Here is a 19099-nt window from a genome sequence, read left to right as displayed (position 1 = left end):
AACCTGCATGGCATAGGATCCCCAGACAAAAGGCAAGAGACAGTACGACCTAGAATCCTTCATACGGAGAAGCTAAAAGCACATCCCCTGGTAGTGCTTTACAAGCAACATATTCATATATGTAAGAACACAGTTTACTGAGACAAAAAGTGAGCAATACAATTAGCAAGGCCTTCATCTCAATCTCATGACATTAAGTAATCAGACATGCAATTAACAGCTCAGTTAATCTGCACCTCTTTCCACACAAACTAAACATTGGCATCTCCAAAGAGTATCAGTTAGTATTAGGGGAAAAAAATACTTCTACTATTTTCTAAAACCCCACATGTTTCTGCTACAAAAAATCACACCAATATTAAGAAAATGTTTGACAATGTTTTACACATAAAAGTTTAATATAAGAACATAAGCCATCTACTCTATTTGTTAATTTCTGATTTAATTTTTAATTTATGAATTAAGTTTATGGGTGAACACACTAAATAAACATTAAGATGCTAGGAGGAAGGAGCTTACTCAACTTGAAAGTTGTATTAACAACCTGTAGAGTAATGTTATATGTATTATTTGCAAATACTTGGCCTTCCAGGATATTGGTTCCACATAGAGTGAACTCATTCGTTTAGTCAGTGTTTAAATTTGGTTGTTGGTAAATTGTGATCTTTAATCCACAAAATGCTTGTCTTTGAATGAACTCGGCTATACTCTTTTTGAATGGCCTTTTGGCTGGGTAAAAGATCTTTTTTACCCACATGGTAACGATCACAATTGGTTAAAACAAATTCTAAAATAAAATATTTTGTGTGCTTTTACCATCTTTAGAAGGCAAAAAGGTGTACATTTTGTTCTTTTAAGTTACAAGAATTCTATAAGAGCTATTTTGTAAAAGAAAAAATTATAATTGATATTCAATCAGTGCTAGAAATTTTCAGATATTTATATCTTGATAACAAAAAAAGAAAGCTAAGCACTATAAATATCATATCTGAATGGTCTGCTGTAAAATAAACTATATGAATAAGAGCCTTTTCTGAATACCATATAAACTGGATTTAAATGTAAATTACAGCCTATTGAAGTTAAAGTTCAATTAATATTTATGCTATTAGGAAGACTATTCTTAACTTAATACTTCAATTTCAATAGAATGGAAACAAATATTTCAAGTAGTCAAAAAAATCATATTTCTTTTTAAAGATTAGGTGCTATAATACTGCTTTATAAATGCAACTGAATTATAAATATAAGCTTTTAGCAGAAAATCAGAATACTTTATATCGACACATGAATTGCAAGCTGCCAAGTTTGTGATGAAAACCACTCCTATATGCTACATAAGACATAAGATACACTGTTGTTCATTTCCAAAACACTTAACCTGTGTCTTTCATATAATATTCTAAAAGTTGGTCATATCAAAGAAAACCTATCGGAGTTGTGGGTCTGTTCTTCTGTCTCTATTACTAATATAAATCTACTGGTGTGAGCCTAGCATTAGATGAAGGAGGGAAGAAGGGAACACAAAATTCTATTAATAATTTCTTTGTTAAATAAGCAATTCTTCAAAAAATAAAAAAATAATAAAACAAGAAGAAGAGGAAGGGAAGATGAGTCCCTATATCAAGTTTCTAAGGTTTAGGAATGTTTAAGAGTTTAAGTTTTAGTTTTTAGTTAGGTACTAGTATGTTTCATTTTTAAAAGGCAAATTTGTTTGCGAAGCCTGTTTTCTGGGTATGTATTAGATAAGGAGAGGAAATAACCAAGCAGCAAAGATGAACATCACCCACACTTAAGAGCTTTGCATAAGGATGGTAGTGTTAAAATTGGCATTATCTCAGTTCCAGATTTTATTTATCATGGAGCTAGGATCCAGCACTCCGGAACAAATCTAAATAAAAAATACTAGGACTAGGATTCTCTAGTCCTTTTTCACTTCTATGTTGACATCAACTGAACCCCTATAGTTCCAGAGCCCTCATCTATGAACTTTTTCTCCATGCAAACTTTAGTTATAACGATACACTGTGAAATCAAATAAAGAGTAAAATCATAGTAATACAAGCAACCACTTTGTGAAAAGTGTTAACTGCCCAATTTGATATATACTATTACCTGACAGAAGTCATTATTCTAAATTCAATGCTTAACAATATCGTCCTAGGTTTTAAGTGCACTTATACAATTTTTATCAATATTAATAGTTTTTCATAAATGTGTAAACACCAACATGACAAAATTATTCTTTTAGACATTTTGTATTAAATTGTACACTTTTCTTAAAGCCTATTTCATGAATTATTATTCAGAGTTATAAAAATAAAAGATTTTATATCATCTTTGTTTTTCTTCATAGCCTTATTCTATAATTTAACCTAGGGCATGATGACATGAATGTCCTATTCCAAATATTTAAGTGCCAAATGTTGAAGTGCAGGAAGTGTTGAGTCATATGGCCTTTACAAAATTTAGTTATATCACTATCAAATACACAGGTTACAAAACAAAGTGCTTTTAAATGCCTTTAAAAATGTTCAAAACCAGTACCATGAGTATTGCATAACTTTTGAGTTTAAGGGTTTCTCATACAACAACAACAAAAATTTCAAATGAAGATTAGCCAAAGAACACATATGCATAACCCATAGACACAGACAACAGTGTGGTGATGGCCAGAGGGAAAGGAGAGAGGGCTGGGTGGAGGTGGGCAAAATAGGGACATCTGCAATAGTGTCACCAATAAAAATAAAGTAAAAAAACACACACACAGTAAGATCCCACTTCATGCCCATGCTGATGGCTATAATAAAAAAGACAAACAATAACAAGTGTTGACAGGGATGTGGAGAAGCTGGAACCCTCACACATTGCTGATGAAATATGACATGGTGCGGTTGCTATGGAAAACAGTTTGGCAATTTCTCAAAAAGTTAAACATACAGTTACCACGCGTAACTTTGATAGGGCATCGTAGATATATTCCCATGAGAAATTAAAGCATGTGTCCTTACAAAAAAGCTCAACATGAATGTTCATAGCAGCATTGTTCCTAATAGCCTAAAGGTGGCTATTGGGTTATTTACAACAACCCAAATGCCCATTAACTGAGGAATGGTTAAACTAAGTGTGATACAGCCATACACTGGAATATTGTTCAGCCATAAAAAGAAATTAAGTACTGACCCATGCCACAATATGAATGAACCTTGAACCCATTACGCTAAATGAAAAAAGTCAGTTATAAAAGGTCATATGTTATATGATTCCATCTATATGAAATGTCAAGGATAGGCAAATTCCTAGAGGCAGGAAATAGATTGTTTGCCACGGGCTAGACTAGAGGCAGGAAATCATGGGAAGTGACTGCTAATGGGGTTTCTTTTGGGGGTGGTGAAAATGTTCTGGAACTAAATAATGGTGATGGTTGCATAACCTTGTAAGTGTACTGAAAACTACTAGTGGTACACTTTAAAACAGTGGATTTTATGTGAATTGTATCAGACACTGTTCTGAAACACTGTATTTATTCATGCTAAAGAAGATGAGACAGGAAAGAAAAGAAACAACGAAGATGCTAAGATTGTAAGGGCCTGGGAATTGCAGAGGGACACATCATGTACCCTCTGCCCCACTTGGCCAACGGCAAGCCATTTGAATGAATGAATGAATGAATGATGGTCATACACTGTGGATGGTATTGTTACCTAGTACAATCTCACTGAAGGCAATTTGGAAATATCTATTAATAACTAAAAATGCTCATAAAAATTGAGTTTTAATTATTTTAGAATAAAGTTATTAGCTTTCTATTTAGTGTTCATAAAAAATATACTGTCTCGAAACATGGCCATATATATTATACACTGGTGATTTAACTGAGATAATATTGACCAGATTTATTTCTATTCAAAATAACATTCATATATGAGAATAAACAATGCCTTTCTCAGTGAATCAGAGTTTAGTAAAAAATAAAAATAGGAAAGAGATAAAGAAAAGAAAAAAAACATAAGGAAGAAAGGGTTAAAGGAGGATCAGTAAATATTTTTAAATAATATTAAAGAGGCAAAAAAAGAGAGAAAAATACTAAAACATCCAAATGAGGACATTTCAGTAAAAATAAATCCTTAAATAAATATTTCTCAAATTCAAATACTGAAGTATTAATATAAAAATTTACACAAATTAACACAGAAAAAGCCTCCATTACAATTATTGTTTAAACACACACACACACACACACACACACCCCACCTCCCATTCGTGCACATCTATACTGAAACCAGTTTGGGAAATGTACTATAAAGACAACCTATTCAACTTACATACTTCTTCAAAGAAATATTTATCAACATTTTTAAATAAATGAAACTTTGTAATTATATCAAATTGTACTAATTTGAGTATGGATTCAGATTCAAAGAGAATCACATTAATTTCATTTTTAAGTTATACATATTTTATCCCATATGCATCAGATATATTAGAAATGTGCAGCCCCAAATTTAAACTTCTCACAGAGCAAGTGAGATGGATGTCTCAAAGGTCCTTTCAACTGGGTGAGTTGTCAGTGAAAATTCATCACACTTTAAAATAAGGCATCGTTCTAGTTCAACTTTAAGTTTCTGATGTCACAATACATGTGACATTCTACAAGTTTTTTTTTTTCTTTCTGCCCAGACTTAGCAGAGCAAGAACAAGCAGGCTTTTGAATCAGTGCTGCACTTGAAGTATTTGCTTGCTTGGGAGATTTATACTGACTGTAGTTTGGCTCTCTAATGATGTAATTCCTGGGCTATAAGCTTCTACAAACTGACAGAAATAACAGGAGATGTGAAAAATGCAACAATACTAAAAACAGATGTTGGTGTAAAATTCCAGGACCATTTATTTTTTTCATTTTGCCTTTTAATGTACAATTTCCATGCTGAAAACAAAGGGATATTTTTTTAACTCTTAAAATACCTTAAACATTTAGAAGAGCTGAAGTAGAAAATTTATGGGATGGGGGACTTGAGAGATGAGAAGTAAAGGGAAGTGAGAGAAAGGTGGGCTGAAAAAAAGGCACTTAAATCTACACTATATTTTTCAGTTATCTTATGTCATTTTTTTTCTTACTCTTATTTTATTTTAATCTTGTCTGGTAATAATTCCAAACAGACAAGTAAAAGATCAGAGTTACTATGATTTCTGGGTAACCAAGAGGAAGAACAATTAATTGTTCTTAGGCGCAACTGCTATTGTGTCCAAGAATGTGATGAATTTTTCCCCTTAATCTTTACCAAGAAATATCTTACCCAAACCTCCTGGCTTTGGAGAAATAAAATACCTAAATTCAGAATTCAAAAAGAGCAGTAGTTATTAGTCCTTTTCTTAAAGAGCCATGGATTTATTACAAATTACTCCTAACACCCCTTTCTTCAAAAGATTCACTTTAATCTATTTAAAATGATCCAAAAACTATCAGAAGGTAATATGATCTGTCATTCTACCACAAATACCTGCTTTAATAGTCAAAAATAAATACCAAGATTTGGTTAGTCTGCATTCTTATTAACAAACTTACATGATTTCCTGTTGGAAATTTTCAGGGGCTGAACTATTATTTCTGGTCGTCTCAGAGCCAATCTCCTGGGAGGAAAAGAAGGTCAATATGCCTATCAATTTTCAGTGCAGATCCAAGGTTAATATAACACCAAAATATTAAAAGTCTTAAGAAAGAGCTGGAAAGTTAGGGGGGGAATGAACACAATGCAATCTACTCAAATTAAGAACTGAATTCTCTAATTTCAAACTTTTATAAATTATCCCCACTCCAAAATCACTCTTATTTTTGCCATCTTTCACATCAATACAGTTTCAGATATTAATGTGTGATTTTCCATTTGCTTCTTAACAAAAACCGAATATGATCTGGTACTGTCATATTATTTTTGGTCATTATTCATACTCAGACAAAACAGAAATCCAAATCTGAGGGATAAAGGACTCTAAGGCAAGATGTTAGTGCTTATTTTATCACCACTATGCTTGAGCGATATTTTGCGGAGAACAAAAGGTCAGTTGAAGAAAGGCCATCATTCCGTGCCAGTAGCTCACCTTTCCTGGAAGTGCTTCGAAGGAATCAAGCCTGCCCTGGGATTGGCATCACCTTCATGCTTCGCTTGCCACCACATTGCATCATCTTGGCTCATAATCTGAAGAATATCTCCCTTTTTGAAAGAAAGCCCAGCTTCCTTACATGGAATTGCTTTATCCTCATTAGGGTCATAGTCAAAGAGGGCTTTGATAAACATCTGGAAGAAAGTTTTATTTAAAATGAATAAATATAAAAAATATCAAATGGCCAACATTCTTCTAACTCTGATTTAAGAACAATTTTAAAAAAGAATATTAAAATAAACTTGTCATGACAAAGAAGATATGTATTAGATGAAAAACACATTAGCCCCCTCACCCTCCACAGGAAAGATTTTAAAGTAATAATTACCTTGCCTTCTTTAGATGGTGTCTCCTCTTTGATGCTGGGTATGATCTTAAATGTAATTGCTCCCTGAGACTGAGCCTGATTATTAGAGGAAAGAGTTATAAAAAAAACACTTCTAGAGCCAAGGAGAGGGAAGAAAAAACATGTAGAAAACTAAATGCATCTGAAAATTTACAAGCTTGGGATTTCTATTCTTAGATAGATCAAACTGAGAAAAGTATTTTTGTATAAATTCCTATAACATGAGAAAGCACTAAAGTTTGTCAAATAATTTAAAAAACATCAAGCACTAAACCCACTTTTACCTCCTTGTGCACTTTTAAAATCCCGATGAATATATTGCCAGCCATGCCGAGTTACTTATGCATAGTGCCTTCTACAGATAACAATAAATGTGGAGAACAGATAATGTGCAAGGATCAGACTATTACATTTAAGTATCAACATCCACATACACAAAAAAGTATCATCATCCAGAAAAAATAAGAAAGAACATTCATCTCTATTACATTCTGGTTAGTGAGTAAAATACCAAAAAATAGATTAATTAAAAGATGAAAAGATTGAATATAACTATTCAATTTTAATTAAAACAAGCAATACCCAAAAGTCTTTGCTAACTCAGACAAGAGTAGATCTCCCTTTAATAAACTCTCATGTCATTTTCTATTTATTTCTCCCCCCTTTTAACATTTATCATAACATATCTATATAATTATTTATACAATTATTTAACTGTTGTCTCTGCTAATTCTAACTCCATAAGATCAGTAAATATCTAAAACATATCTAAGAGGTATGAGGAAGGGAAGAAAAGAGGAAGACAGGAAGGAAGGAGGCAGGGAAGGAGAGAGAAAGGGAAAAATGGTTAGATCTCTCTGAGGCTCACTATCAATGGTGTGCTGGTAAACCAGGACTGTGTTTTATAAAAAAAGGGCCCTGATTTGTTTTGTTTGCCAATTTTCATGGTATAAGTAATCCTGCCATAGCCAATTTCAATATGCCAGTGTGAAGTCACTGATAGCCATGCCGGGAAAAGTTGCATAGAATCAGCTTCGACAAGCCTAGGAGGAGCTCCAATACAGCACAGAGTCTCAAGTAAAATGGGGTTTAATAGTATCCTATCTAATAAAAGAGAAACATGGTAATTGGCGTAGGACCGCTACCCTTCCCACTGGCTAATCAGGGCAATATGCAAATTAACTGCCAGCAAAGACGGCGGCTGGCAGCCAGGCAGCTTGAAGCGACCATGAGGCTTGCTTGCTTCAGTGACGGAGGAAGCCAACGTTCCCTGCCTGCTGCTGCCGGTCTCTGAGCTTGCAGTTTGAAACATTGTTACAAATATAGAATCTAAACAAACTCCAGAAACCTGTTTTCAGCCAGCCGGGATCTGAGAGCTGGAGTTGAAACAGTGTTTCGATTATAGAACCCAAACAAACCAGATACCTGCTTTCAGCAGCTGAGGCCTCAGAGCTGGAGCCAAGCCTCAGAGCTAAAGCTGGCCCAGAGTAAAAAAAAAAAAAAAAAGAAAGAAAGGAGCGGTTGGGAGCTTCAGTCACCCGCCAGCCTGAAAACAGCCCTCAGCCCCTCACCCAGACTGGCCAGGCACCCCAGTGGGGACCCCCACCCTGAAGGGGGTGTGACCAGCTGCAAACAGCCCTCAGCCCCTCACCCAGGCTGGACAGGCACCCAAGCGGGACCCCCACCCTGATCCAGGACACCCTTCAGGGCAAACCAGCCAGACCCACCCATGCACCAGGCCTCTATCCTATATAGTAAAAGGGTAATATACCTCCCAGCAGCGGGATCAGTGGAGCCACGAGGCCTCCCGGCACCGGGATCAGTGTGACAGGGGGCAGCGCCCAAACTCCCTGATCACCCTGAGGCTCTGTGTGTGACAGGGGGCGGTGCCCCAACCCCCCAATCGGCCCTACCCTTAGCGTAACTGAAGGTGGCATCGCAACCCACTGATCTGCCCTGCTCTGTGCATGATAGGGGGCGGGGCCCCAACTCCCCAATCGGCCCTGCTCTGAGCCTGACCAGGGGCTGCACCTAGGGATTGGGCTTGCCCTCTGCCACCCGGGAGCAGGCCTAAGCCAGCAGGTTGTTATCTCCCGAGGGGTCCCAGACTGCGAGAGGCCACAGGCTGGGCTGAGGGACCCCCCTCCCCCCGAGTGCACAAATTTTTGTGCACCGGGACTCTAGTATATTATAATTTTATAAAAGAGTAACTTCAAAACGATATCATTGTTACTGATTATCATAGAATTAATTCACAAATATTATTAAGAATTCATATAATACTGAATTGTATAAGTAGAGAGAAAGCAAATTTTCTCTATAGTCCCTTCCCATTCTTCTAGTTTGTGTGTGTGTGTTGCGGGGGAGGGGGGGAGGAGTATTTTAATGTATGTGAAGCCCTTAGAATAATGCCATTTAGGGCTCAATCACTATAAGCTATTATTAGTATTATCATTATTATTAGGTAAAATAGGTCTACCAGCCACTGTGATTGTTTCACTGTGACCCATCATGTAGATGGAATGATTAATCAATCAATGAAACCTTAATAATTTCTAAATATTTAAAAAAATATCTTGTTTACAGATATATACCAAATTAGACCCTTGGAATTAATTTCCAAAATCTGCATTTCTTGATTAAGGGGTATGCAAATTTAGGTTCAAAACAGCTACAGAGCAGCTGCTCCCAGCCATGGACTGGATTTACAGCTAAACTATTGAGCAATCCTATATAATAAAAGAGAAACATGCAAATTGACCATAACCCCGACACCCTTCCCATTGGCTAATCAGCAACCAAGATGGCAGCCGGCAGCCACACAGCTGAAGCAAACAGAAGGCTTGCTTGCTCCAGTGATCGAGGAAGCCAAGGTTCCCCGCCTGCCGCAGCCCAGCTCTGAGCTGCACTCTAAGCAACTATGTTGCAATTATAGAAGCTAAACAAGTTCCAGAGACCTGCTTTCAGCCAGCTTCGGCCTCAGAACTGAGAGCTGCAGTGATGGCAACAGAGTTTCAAACAAACCTAGAAACCTGCTTTCGGCCCTCAGAGCTGGAGCCTGCTCTCAGCTCCAGTGACAGCTATAGAAGGTAAATAAATCCCAGAATAAAAGAATGAAAAAAATTAGAGGCTGGGAGCTTAAGTTGCCCTCCAGCCTGAAAACAGCTCTCAGGCCCTCAGCCAGACTGGTCAGGAAACCCAGTGGGAACCCCACCCTGAAGGGGGTGTGACCAGCTGCAAACAGCCATCAGCCCGTCATCCAGGCTGGCCAGGCACCCAAGCGGGATCCCCACCCTGATCCGGGACACTTTCAGGGCAAACCAGCCGGCCCCCACCCGTGCACCAGGCCTCTTTCCTATACTACAGGCAGGGCGGGACAGCGCGAGCTGCCATCAGGGCCCCCATGTGCAGCGCTGGGCAGCGGGGCATAAGGCCCACCCCCAGCCAGGACCCCTGTGTGCTACCTGAGCCCCCAGCCGGGTCCCCGTGCAACCTAAGCCCTGCACTGCTAAGCCTTGCCCCCAGCCAGGACCCTATGACTATTGGAGAGTAGGAAAGTGCAGCTGGACCCTGGGTCGCTGTGGTGATCCGGCCATCTGTAAGTAGAAAAGTGCGGCCTGTAGGCAGCCCCCAGCTGCGCCTGATCCGGGAGCAGGAAAGCAAGCCCGGCCTGAGGGCAGCCCCCAACTGGGCCTGATCCAGGAGCAGGAAAGCAAGCCTGGCCTGCGGGCAGCCCCAAACTTTGCCTGCTCCCCAGTTGGCATGGTGATCCGGGAGCAGGAAAGCAAGCCCGGCCTGCGGGCAGCCCCCAGCTGCGCCTTCTCCCTGGTCACCATGAGGATCCAGGAGCAGGAAAGCAAGCCTGGCCTGCGGGCAGCCCCAAACTTTCCCTGCTCTCTGGTCGCCATGGTGATCCAGGAGCAGGAAAGCAAGCCTGGCCTGCGGGCAGCCCCCAGCTGGGCCTGCTCCCTGGTCACCATGGGGATCCAGGAGCAGGAAAGCCCAGCTTGCAAGCAGCATCCCCATCCTGGCCATAGCTCAAGGGAGAGTAAAACATGCAGTGGAGGGCAGGAGCCTGAGAGATCAACACAGAGGGGCTCCTGCTCCAAGCCTCCATGGTGTGGCTGGGGGCAGGCCCCCAGCAGACACACACACACACACACACACACACACACACACACACACACACAGCAACTGCTTTGAGCCTACGTGGAGCAGCTGGGGGCAGGCCCTAGCAGACAGAAACACACACACACACACACACACACACACACACACACACACACGGGACGCCTGCTCCAAGCCTCTGCTGCCAGATTGTGGCCATCAGTAGGACATCCACTGAGGGCTCCCGGACTGTGAGAGGGGCAGGCTGGGCTGAGGGAACCCCACCCCCCAGTGCACAAATTTCGTGCACTGGGCCTCTAGTTGAAGTATAACTGATCTAAAATGTATTTAAGAAACAATGAAGAAGCCACGTAGAGACTTGTAAGAGGAACGGAGATGCAGAAAGAGAAAGCCCCCTCTAGTAGGTGCAGTGGCTAAGTGGCCAGAGGAATATCCTGGTGCAAAGCTCCCTCCCCCTGGGATCCCCATGCAGGGATCCTGAACCAAGAGCAACAGAGATGAACAGAAGAGCCCACATAGCATCAGGTAGAGGGAATCAGGGAGATTTTGTTTGCCTGGGTCACATCATCCCAGTGAAGAAGCACTCCTACTGCAAGCATACCCAGCCTGAGAAGTTCGCTCCAGACTCTGATCACTGGAGAGGTTGCACAGCTGTCTTTGGCTCCAGCAAAAGACAGATCTGGGGGCTACAAAAAACAGTGACTTTGAAGGACTCTCTACTTTCTAGAAAGTCATTCGACAGAACCCCAGTCAGTGATAAACTGTGTATCTTGAAATAAAAGGAACAGTCTTTCCCACATGAGTACAAGGTCAGAGCTCCTCCCTCCATATATGGAGACACCCAGACTTCCCCATCCTGCTGGTTTGGCCACGTAGCCTGGGAGCAGCACAGGTCTGGGATTCTTGATCTGAACTGTAGGTTTGGACCCCGAGCAGAGCTGGGAATTTGGACCTCACTTTTGTTGAGACCAGCCACATGGAGAGATAGGAATCCTGCACAGGGCTGATTTTCTTTTTCTTTTTTTAAATTAAATCTTTATTGTTCAGATTATTACAGTTGTTCCTCCTTTTTCCCCCCATATCTCCCCTCCACCCGGTTCCCACCTTACCCTCTGCCCTTACCCCTCCCCCCCCAACACTGTCCTCCTTCACAGGTTATAATTTTTAAAAAATATATATTTTATTGATTTTTTACAGAGAGGAAGGGGGAGAGATAGAGAGTTAGTAATATTGATGAGAGAGAAAAATCAATTAGCTGTCTCCTGCACATCTCCTACTGGGGATGTGCCCGCAACCCAGGTACATGCCCTTGACCAGAATCGAACCCGGGACCTTTCAGTCCGCAGGCTGACGCTCTATCCACTGAGCAAAACCGGTTTCGGCAATAGGTTATGATTTTTGTCCAATCTCTTCCCACACCCCCCACACCCCTTCCCCCCCGAGAATAGTAAGTCCACTCCCTTTCTATGCCCCTGATTCTATTATATTCACAACTTTATTCTTTTCATCAGATTATTTATTCACTTGATTTTTAGATTCACTTGTTGATACATGTGTATTTGTTTTTCATAATTTGTATCTTTACCTTTTTCTTCTTCCTCTTCTTAAAGGATACCTTTCAGCATTTCATCTAATACTGGTTTGGTGGTGATGAACTCCTTTAGCTTTTCCTTATCTGTGAAGCTCTTTATCTGACCTTCAATTCTGAATGATAGATTTGCTGGGTAAAATAATCTAGGTTGTAAGTTCTTGCTATGCATCACTCTGAATATTTCTTGCCACTCCCTTCTGGCTTGCATAGTTTCAGTTGAGAAATCAGCTGACAGTCGTATGGGTACTCCCTTGTAGGTAACTGACTGTTTTTCTCTTGCTGCTTTTAAGATTCTCTCTTTGTCTTTTGCTCTTGGCATTTTAACTATCATGTGTCTTGGTGTGGTACTCTTTGGATTCCTTTTGTTTGGGGTTCTCTGCACTTCCTGGACTTGTAAGTCTATTTCTTTCACCAGGTAGGGGAAGTTTTCTGTCATTATTTCTTCAAATAGGTTTTCAATATCTTGCTCTCTCTCTTCTTCTGGCACCCCCATAATTCGGATGTTGGAACGCTTGAAGTTGTCCAGGAGGCTCCTTATGCTATCTTCATATTTTTGGATTCTTTTATCTTTTTGTTTTTCCGGTTGGGTGATTTTTGCTTTTTCGTATTTCAAATCTTTGACTTGATTTTTGCGATTCTCTAGTCTGCTGCTGGAACTCTGTATAATATTCTTTATTTCAGTCAGTGTATGCTTAATTTCTAGTTGGTCCTTGTTCATAACCTCGAGGGTCTTACTGGGTTTCTTGAGGGTCTCAATGAATTTATCGGCAGTTTCTAGAAAATTCTTGTAAAACCTTCTAAATTTGGTTTTGCACTCTACATCCAGTAGATCCAGTAGTTTGCTTTCCTCCATTTCTGTCATTTGTGACCTGTTTCTTTGTCTCTGCATTTTTTTATGCTTCCCTGTGTTGATAGAGTGGCTTTCTGTGCTAGGTGTCCTATAGGGCCCAGCGGCTCAGCCTCCCCAATTACCTGAGGTGGACACACTTGGTGCACCCCTTTTTGGGCTTTGTGCACAGTCTTGTTATAGTTAAGCCTTGATTGTTGTAGGTATCACTGGGAGGAATTGACCTCCAGGCCAACTGGCTGTGAGAATCAGCTGTGTCTGCAGTGGGAGAACTTCTGTGCTGGAGACACCCTTCTGGGGCAAGACTTGCTTCAGTGGGGCTTTGGTGCTCACTGAGTCTGCCCCCTGAGTGTGTCCCTTATGGATCTGAGGAGTTGTAATCTGGATGGTCCCACTCTGACCACTGGGTACACTGGCTCTTGGATCTAAGGAGGTGATAATTTAGCCTCTGCCTGAGGCTACCCAGCAGGAGCTACGGAGAGATCTGCAGATTCCTCTTGTTTGTTTGGGGTTTGGAGGTGCCCAGATGAGGCCCAGCTGTGAAGCAATGAAAGCTGCTGTGGGGCCTTGGGCCTTCTTTTGGAAGTTCTGGGTCTCTCTGACCCAGCTGCAGTTTGTCAGGTAATTTTCAGATTGCAAAGGGCCAGGCCTTTCATATGCAAAAGCCTCTGTGCCCAGCTTGGGTGGGGCGGGGTCTCAGAGAATCAACAGGGCAGAGCAAACAGCTATGGCTGATCCTCAGTCCTGTCCTAAGAGGCCCCGTGTGTCAGTGTCCTGGTAATCTCTGCAAGCACCTCTGAGAGAAAGCCGCCCTCGAGTTCCGACCAATGCCAGACAGTCCAGTTTCTCCCTGTATGAGTCTGGGTTCCCAGAGACTCACCCGGAACTGGAGTTCAGAGCAGTTGGGAGCTTGAGACTCCCTCCCGATTGAAAAAGACAGCTGCATCCTCAGTTGCCAGCCCTTTCCGTGTGCACCTCCATACCTCTGCACTTTACTTCCACACCTCCTCTGAGTCTCGGTATGCTTTTCTCTTTCCTTCTAGTTGTAGAATTTCCACTCAGCCAGCCTTCCTGTGGTTCTGGATGATGTCTGCTTTGTCTTTTAGTTGTATTTTTGAAGTTGTTATGTGTGGCAGCAATTTCCAGTGTTTACCTATGCCGCCATCTTGGTTTCTAGGGCTGATTTTCTGTACCCTCCTTCTTGGTTAGGTAGTACAGGGGCATCAATGCTGTACAGAGCTGGGACTTTTGGATGGTGTCTGCAGGGAGACTTCTGTCAGGGACACAGATAGATGAGTGCTGAACTCTGTGACTTCATTGTGGAGAGGCAGATCCGAGCTTCCTGCGAATTCCAACTCATAGTCCCGAGAAAGAAAGGTAGTGCCTGTCAGCCCTTCCTGCACGCTGTGGGAACCGCACTCAAAAAGTAGGAGACTGTTTGGTTCAGCCCTGTAAAGTTCCAGATACCCCTGCTGGGTGCAGTTCTGTGGGGGACAGGAGAGTGGCTCAGAGTGGGCCATTCAAAAAGTGTGACACTTGGAGGTTATTGTCTAAGACTGGGAGGAATTGCTTAGCCCCCTCCTGTGGGCTGGGCTGGCAAAAACCTCAACAGGAGACTCACTTGATCAATGCCCCTGCACTCAGGGAGGCTGAACCTGCTCTTGCAGAGGATACTGTAGGCTAGACCCAATATGAACCTGCAGCAAGCCACCTTAAGGGTAATTAGAGATGGATACTCTGGCAGAGCCTGAAGAGTTTGGCTTTGAAGCAGGGACTAATTTCCCTTCATTGAGTGCTTGAATGCATAATCCCCAAACAAGGGGCCCGCTAGGCTGAGCTGGGCTAGCCTGGGTCTACCCTCTCCAGAAAGCTCTGGAGGAAGGCCTGGCAACCTCAGGGGGAAGGCAGAGTAGCTGATAGGTAGAGGTGGAACTCCAGGAAACTCAAGTCTGACCACAGATTTTCCTCCAGCCTAAAGCTGGAAGAAGCCAACTCCATATACACAGATTAGCCAGTCCCACACATGCACAGATTTAGTAGAAACAGACATAAACTGTAAACAGAGTGGTAACTACAGACAGGTAACCCAGGGCCAGTTACACACAAAGTCTGACAGCAACCAGCATCTGATATCCACCCAAAAGACCCATAACCAACACAATAAGTGGTGGGCTTCAGACTACACCAGAGTTCAACCAAACTACACACATAAATGGCACACCGGAGTGGGGATCCCAACAGGCTCCAGACCTTGCTGGGAACAACTATGCCTAGGGAGGTAGTCCCTACAGAATCTCATATATGGTGATCAAGGTTTGCCTTTATAGACACCCAGCTTAAAGTGTTAACACATTGTTTGCGGGTAGTTTTTACCGCGCGCTAACAGGTGGCGCGGGCCATTTTTGCTAATTTTTTGCGCAAATGGCAATGTTCAGTAAAATTACGATAACTTTAGTTTACGTATTTATACGTTATCCGCATTCTACCGCTAGTCTATAAAAAACGTATTAGTACGTGTCCCGCGCTCTACTACACTGGTAGAACGTATAAATACGTAAAACGTGTAAACACGTTTCCCACATACAATGTGTTAACAATTGTGTAACTGAGAGAATTCAAAAAGCAATCATGGGAACCAAGATGGCGGCATAGGTTAACGCCGGAGGTTGCTGCTTTGAACAACTACTTCAAAAGTGAAACCAAAAAAACGGAAGGGACATCACCCAGAACCACAGGAACGCTGGCTGAGTGGAAGTCCTACAGCTAGGGGGAAAGAGAAACGCATAGGGACACTCAGAGGAGGCGCAGTGCTGAAGTCAAATTCTGAGGTGCGGAGTGCGCGGAGCGGGCTGGCGGCGGAGGGTGCGGTTGTTGTTTTCAATCGGGAGGGAGTCACAGACTCTGAGCACCAGATCCGGGCGAGTCTTTAGGGACCCAGACTCAAACGGGAGAAGCGGGACTGTCGGGCTTCGGTCAGAGCGAGTGCAGCTTTCTCTCCCAGCTTTGCAGCAGGTGCTGGGACTCAGAGAGGCAGAGCCCCTGGGGACAGGACTGAGAGCCGCCATAACTGCTCTCTCCGGCCCACCCTGTTGATCCTGTGCGACCCGCCCCGCCCAAGCCCTGCACAGAGGCATTTGCCGGATAGCCTCAGGCAAAGGCTAGATTAGCACCTCCCTAGAGGACAGAAGTTCTCTCACTGCTGACACAGCTGATTCTCATAGCCACTTGGCCTGGAGGTCAAACCCTCCCTGGAATTAGCTACAACAATCAAGGTTTAACTATAAGACTGCGAACAAAGACCACTAGGGGGTGCACCAAGGAAGCATAACAAAATGCGGAGACAAAGAAACAGGACAAAATTGTCAAAGGAAGAAATAGAGTTCAGAACCACACTTTTAAGGTCTCTCAAGAACTGTTTAGAAGCTGCCGATAAACTTAATGAGATCTACACGAAAACTAATAAGACCCTCGATCTTATATTGGGGAACCAACTAGAAATTAAGCACACACAGACTGAAATAACGAATATTATACAGACGCCCGACAGCAGACCAGAGGAGCGCAAGAATCAAGTCAATGATTTGAAATGCGAGGAAGCAAAAAACATCCAACCGGAAAAGCAAAATGAAAAAAGAATCCAAAAATGCGAGGATAGTGTAAGGAGCCTCTGGGACAGCTTCAAGCGTACCAACATCAGAATTATAGGGGTGCCAGAAGATGAGAGAGAGCAAGATATTGAAAACCTATTTGAAGAAATAATGATAGAAAACTTCCCCCACCTGGTGAAAGAAATGGACTTACAGGTCCAAGAAGCTCAGAGAACCCCAAACAAAAGGAATCCAAAGAGGACCACACCAAGACACATCATAATTAAAATGCCAAGAGCAAAAGATAAAGAGAGAATCTTAACAACAGCAAGAGAAAGAAACTCAGTTACCTACAAGGGAATACCCATACGACTGTCAGCTGATTTCTCAACAGAAACTTTGCAGGCCAGAAGGGAGTGGCAAGAAATATTCAAAGTGATGAATACCAAGAACCTACAACCAAGATTACTTTATCCAGCAAAGCTATCATTCAGAATTGAAGGTCAGATAAAGAGCTTCACAGATAAGGACAAGCTAAAGGAGTTCATCACCACCAAACCAGGATTATATGAAATGCTGAAAGGTATCCTTTAAGAAGAGGAAGAGGAAGAAAAAGGTAAAGATACAAATTATGAACAACAAATATGCATCTATCAACAAGTGAATCTAAGAATCAAGTGAATAAATAATCTGATGAACAGAATGAACTGGTGATTATAATAGAATCAGGGACATAGAAAGGGAATGGACTGACTATTCTTGGGGGGGAAAGGGGTGTGGGAGATGTGGGAAGAGACTGGACAAAAATCATGCACCTATGGATGAGGACAGTGGGTGGGGAGTGAGGGCGGAGGGTGGGGCGGGAACTGGGAGGAGGGAAGTTATGGGGGGAAAAAAAGGAACAAATGTAATAATCTGAACAATAAAGATTTAATTAAAAAAAAAACAAAACAATTGTGTAACTGAGCCCAACACATAGAAGAAAACACAAAGAAATAGCCACAATGGGGAGACAAATAATCAGGCCCCAAATGGAAGAACAGGAGGAATCTCCAGACAAAGAGCTAAATGAAATGGAGGCAAGCAATGTATCAGAAACAGGTTTCAAAGTAATGGTTATAAAGATGCTCAAAAGCATGAAAAGGATATAGAAACTATGAACAGTAACCAGTTGAAAATAAAGAATACCATATCTGACATGAAGCACACACTGGAAGGCCTGGCCAGCATGGCTCAGTGGTTAAGCATCAATCCATGAACCAGGAGGCTACAGTTCAATTCCCAGTCAGGGCACATGCATGTGCAGGAAGGAGCCGATAATGATTCTCTCTCATCATTGATGTTTCTATCTCTCTTTCCCTCTTCCTTTCTCTCTGAAATCAATAAAAATAATATAAAAGAATGCATTGGAAGGAAAAACAAGTAGGCTGAACAAAGCAGAGGACCAAATCAGTGAATCAAAAGACAAGATAGAATCACTCAATCAGAGCAGAAAAAAGAAAAAAACAATTAAAAAGCAGGAGAATAGTTTAAGAAAACTTTGGAACAACATGAAATGTAACAAGATCTACATAGGGGTATCAGCGGAGAAAAAAGGGAGTGGGAGACAGAGAATCTGTTTAAAGAATTATGGACAGAAAACTTCCATATCCTGGTGAAGGAAAATGTCAACCAAGTTCAGAAAGCACACAGAGTTCCACTTAAGATGAACTGAAAGACACACCACAGTTAAATATGGCAAACATGAAAGTGAAAGAGAGAATCTTAAGGGCAGCAAGAGAGAGTAAGTTACCTACAAGGAAGATCCCATAATGAAGTCAGCTGATTTCTCAACAGAAACACTACAGGCCAAGAGGGAATGGCATGAAGTATTCATAGTAATAAAAAGCAAGGATCTGAAATCAAGGAAGGTTATCATTCAAATTGAAGGTGAAATAAAAGAGATCCACAAACAAACAAACAGGCTAAAGGAATTTATTGCCACAAAACCAGCATATAAGAAGTGCTAAAGGGACTGCTGTAAGAAGAAGAAGAAGAAAATTATACAGAGAGAGGAACATATGCATAAAGAATAAAAACAGCAATATATAAGTACCTATCAATAATAACCTTAAATGTAAATGGAGTAAATGCTCCAATCAAAAGCTATAGGGATAAGAATGGATAAGAAAATATGACCTATATATATGCTGCCTATAAGAGACCCACCTCAGAACAAAAGACTCACACAGAATGAAAGTGAAGAAATGGAAATAATTTTTTGATGCAAATGGAAATGAAAAAAAAATGGAAGGGTAGAAATACTATATCTGACAAAATAGACTTCAAAGCAAAGGCCATAGCAAGAGACAAAAAAGGTCACTACATAATACTAAAGGATTGATCCAACAAGGGGCTATCACCCTGGTAAACATGTATGCCCCCAAATAGGATCACAT

General features: G+C 41.5%; 1 protein-coding gene across 9 annotated transcripts in view; it reads right to left on the bottom strand.

Moving 5' to 3' along the window:
* Nucleotides 1-19099, bottom strand: part of MPP7 (MAGUK p55 scaffold protein 7) — a 356856-nt gene that overhangs the window by 77028 nt on the left and 260729 nt on the right. For all 9 annotated transcript variants that reach the window (XM_059711505.1, XM_059711486.1, XM_059711523.1 and 6 more), the window contains 3 exons: nt 6491-6565; nt 6100-6296; nt 5567-5631 (listed from right to left, as the gene is read on the bottom strand). In XM_059711505.1, coding sequence (XP_059567488.1) covers nt 5567-5631; nt 6100-6296; nt 6491-6565 — 337 coding nt within the window. The remainder of the gene's footprint in view (nt 1-5566; nt 5632-6099; nt 6297-6490; nt 6566-19099) is intronic.

This window comes from Myotis daubentonii, chromosome 1 (assembly GCF_963259705.1).
Source record: "Myotis daubentonii chromosome 1, mMyoDau2.1, whole genome shotgun sequence".
Taxonomy (NCBI): domain Eukaryota; kingdom Metazoa; phylum Chordata; class Mammalia; order Chiroptera; family Vespertilionidae; genus Myotis; species Myotis daubentonii.
This window is presented reverse-complemented; position numbering and strand designations above follow the sequence as displayed.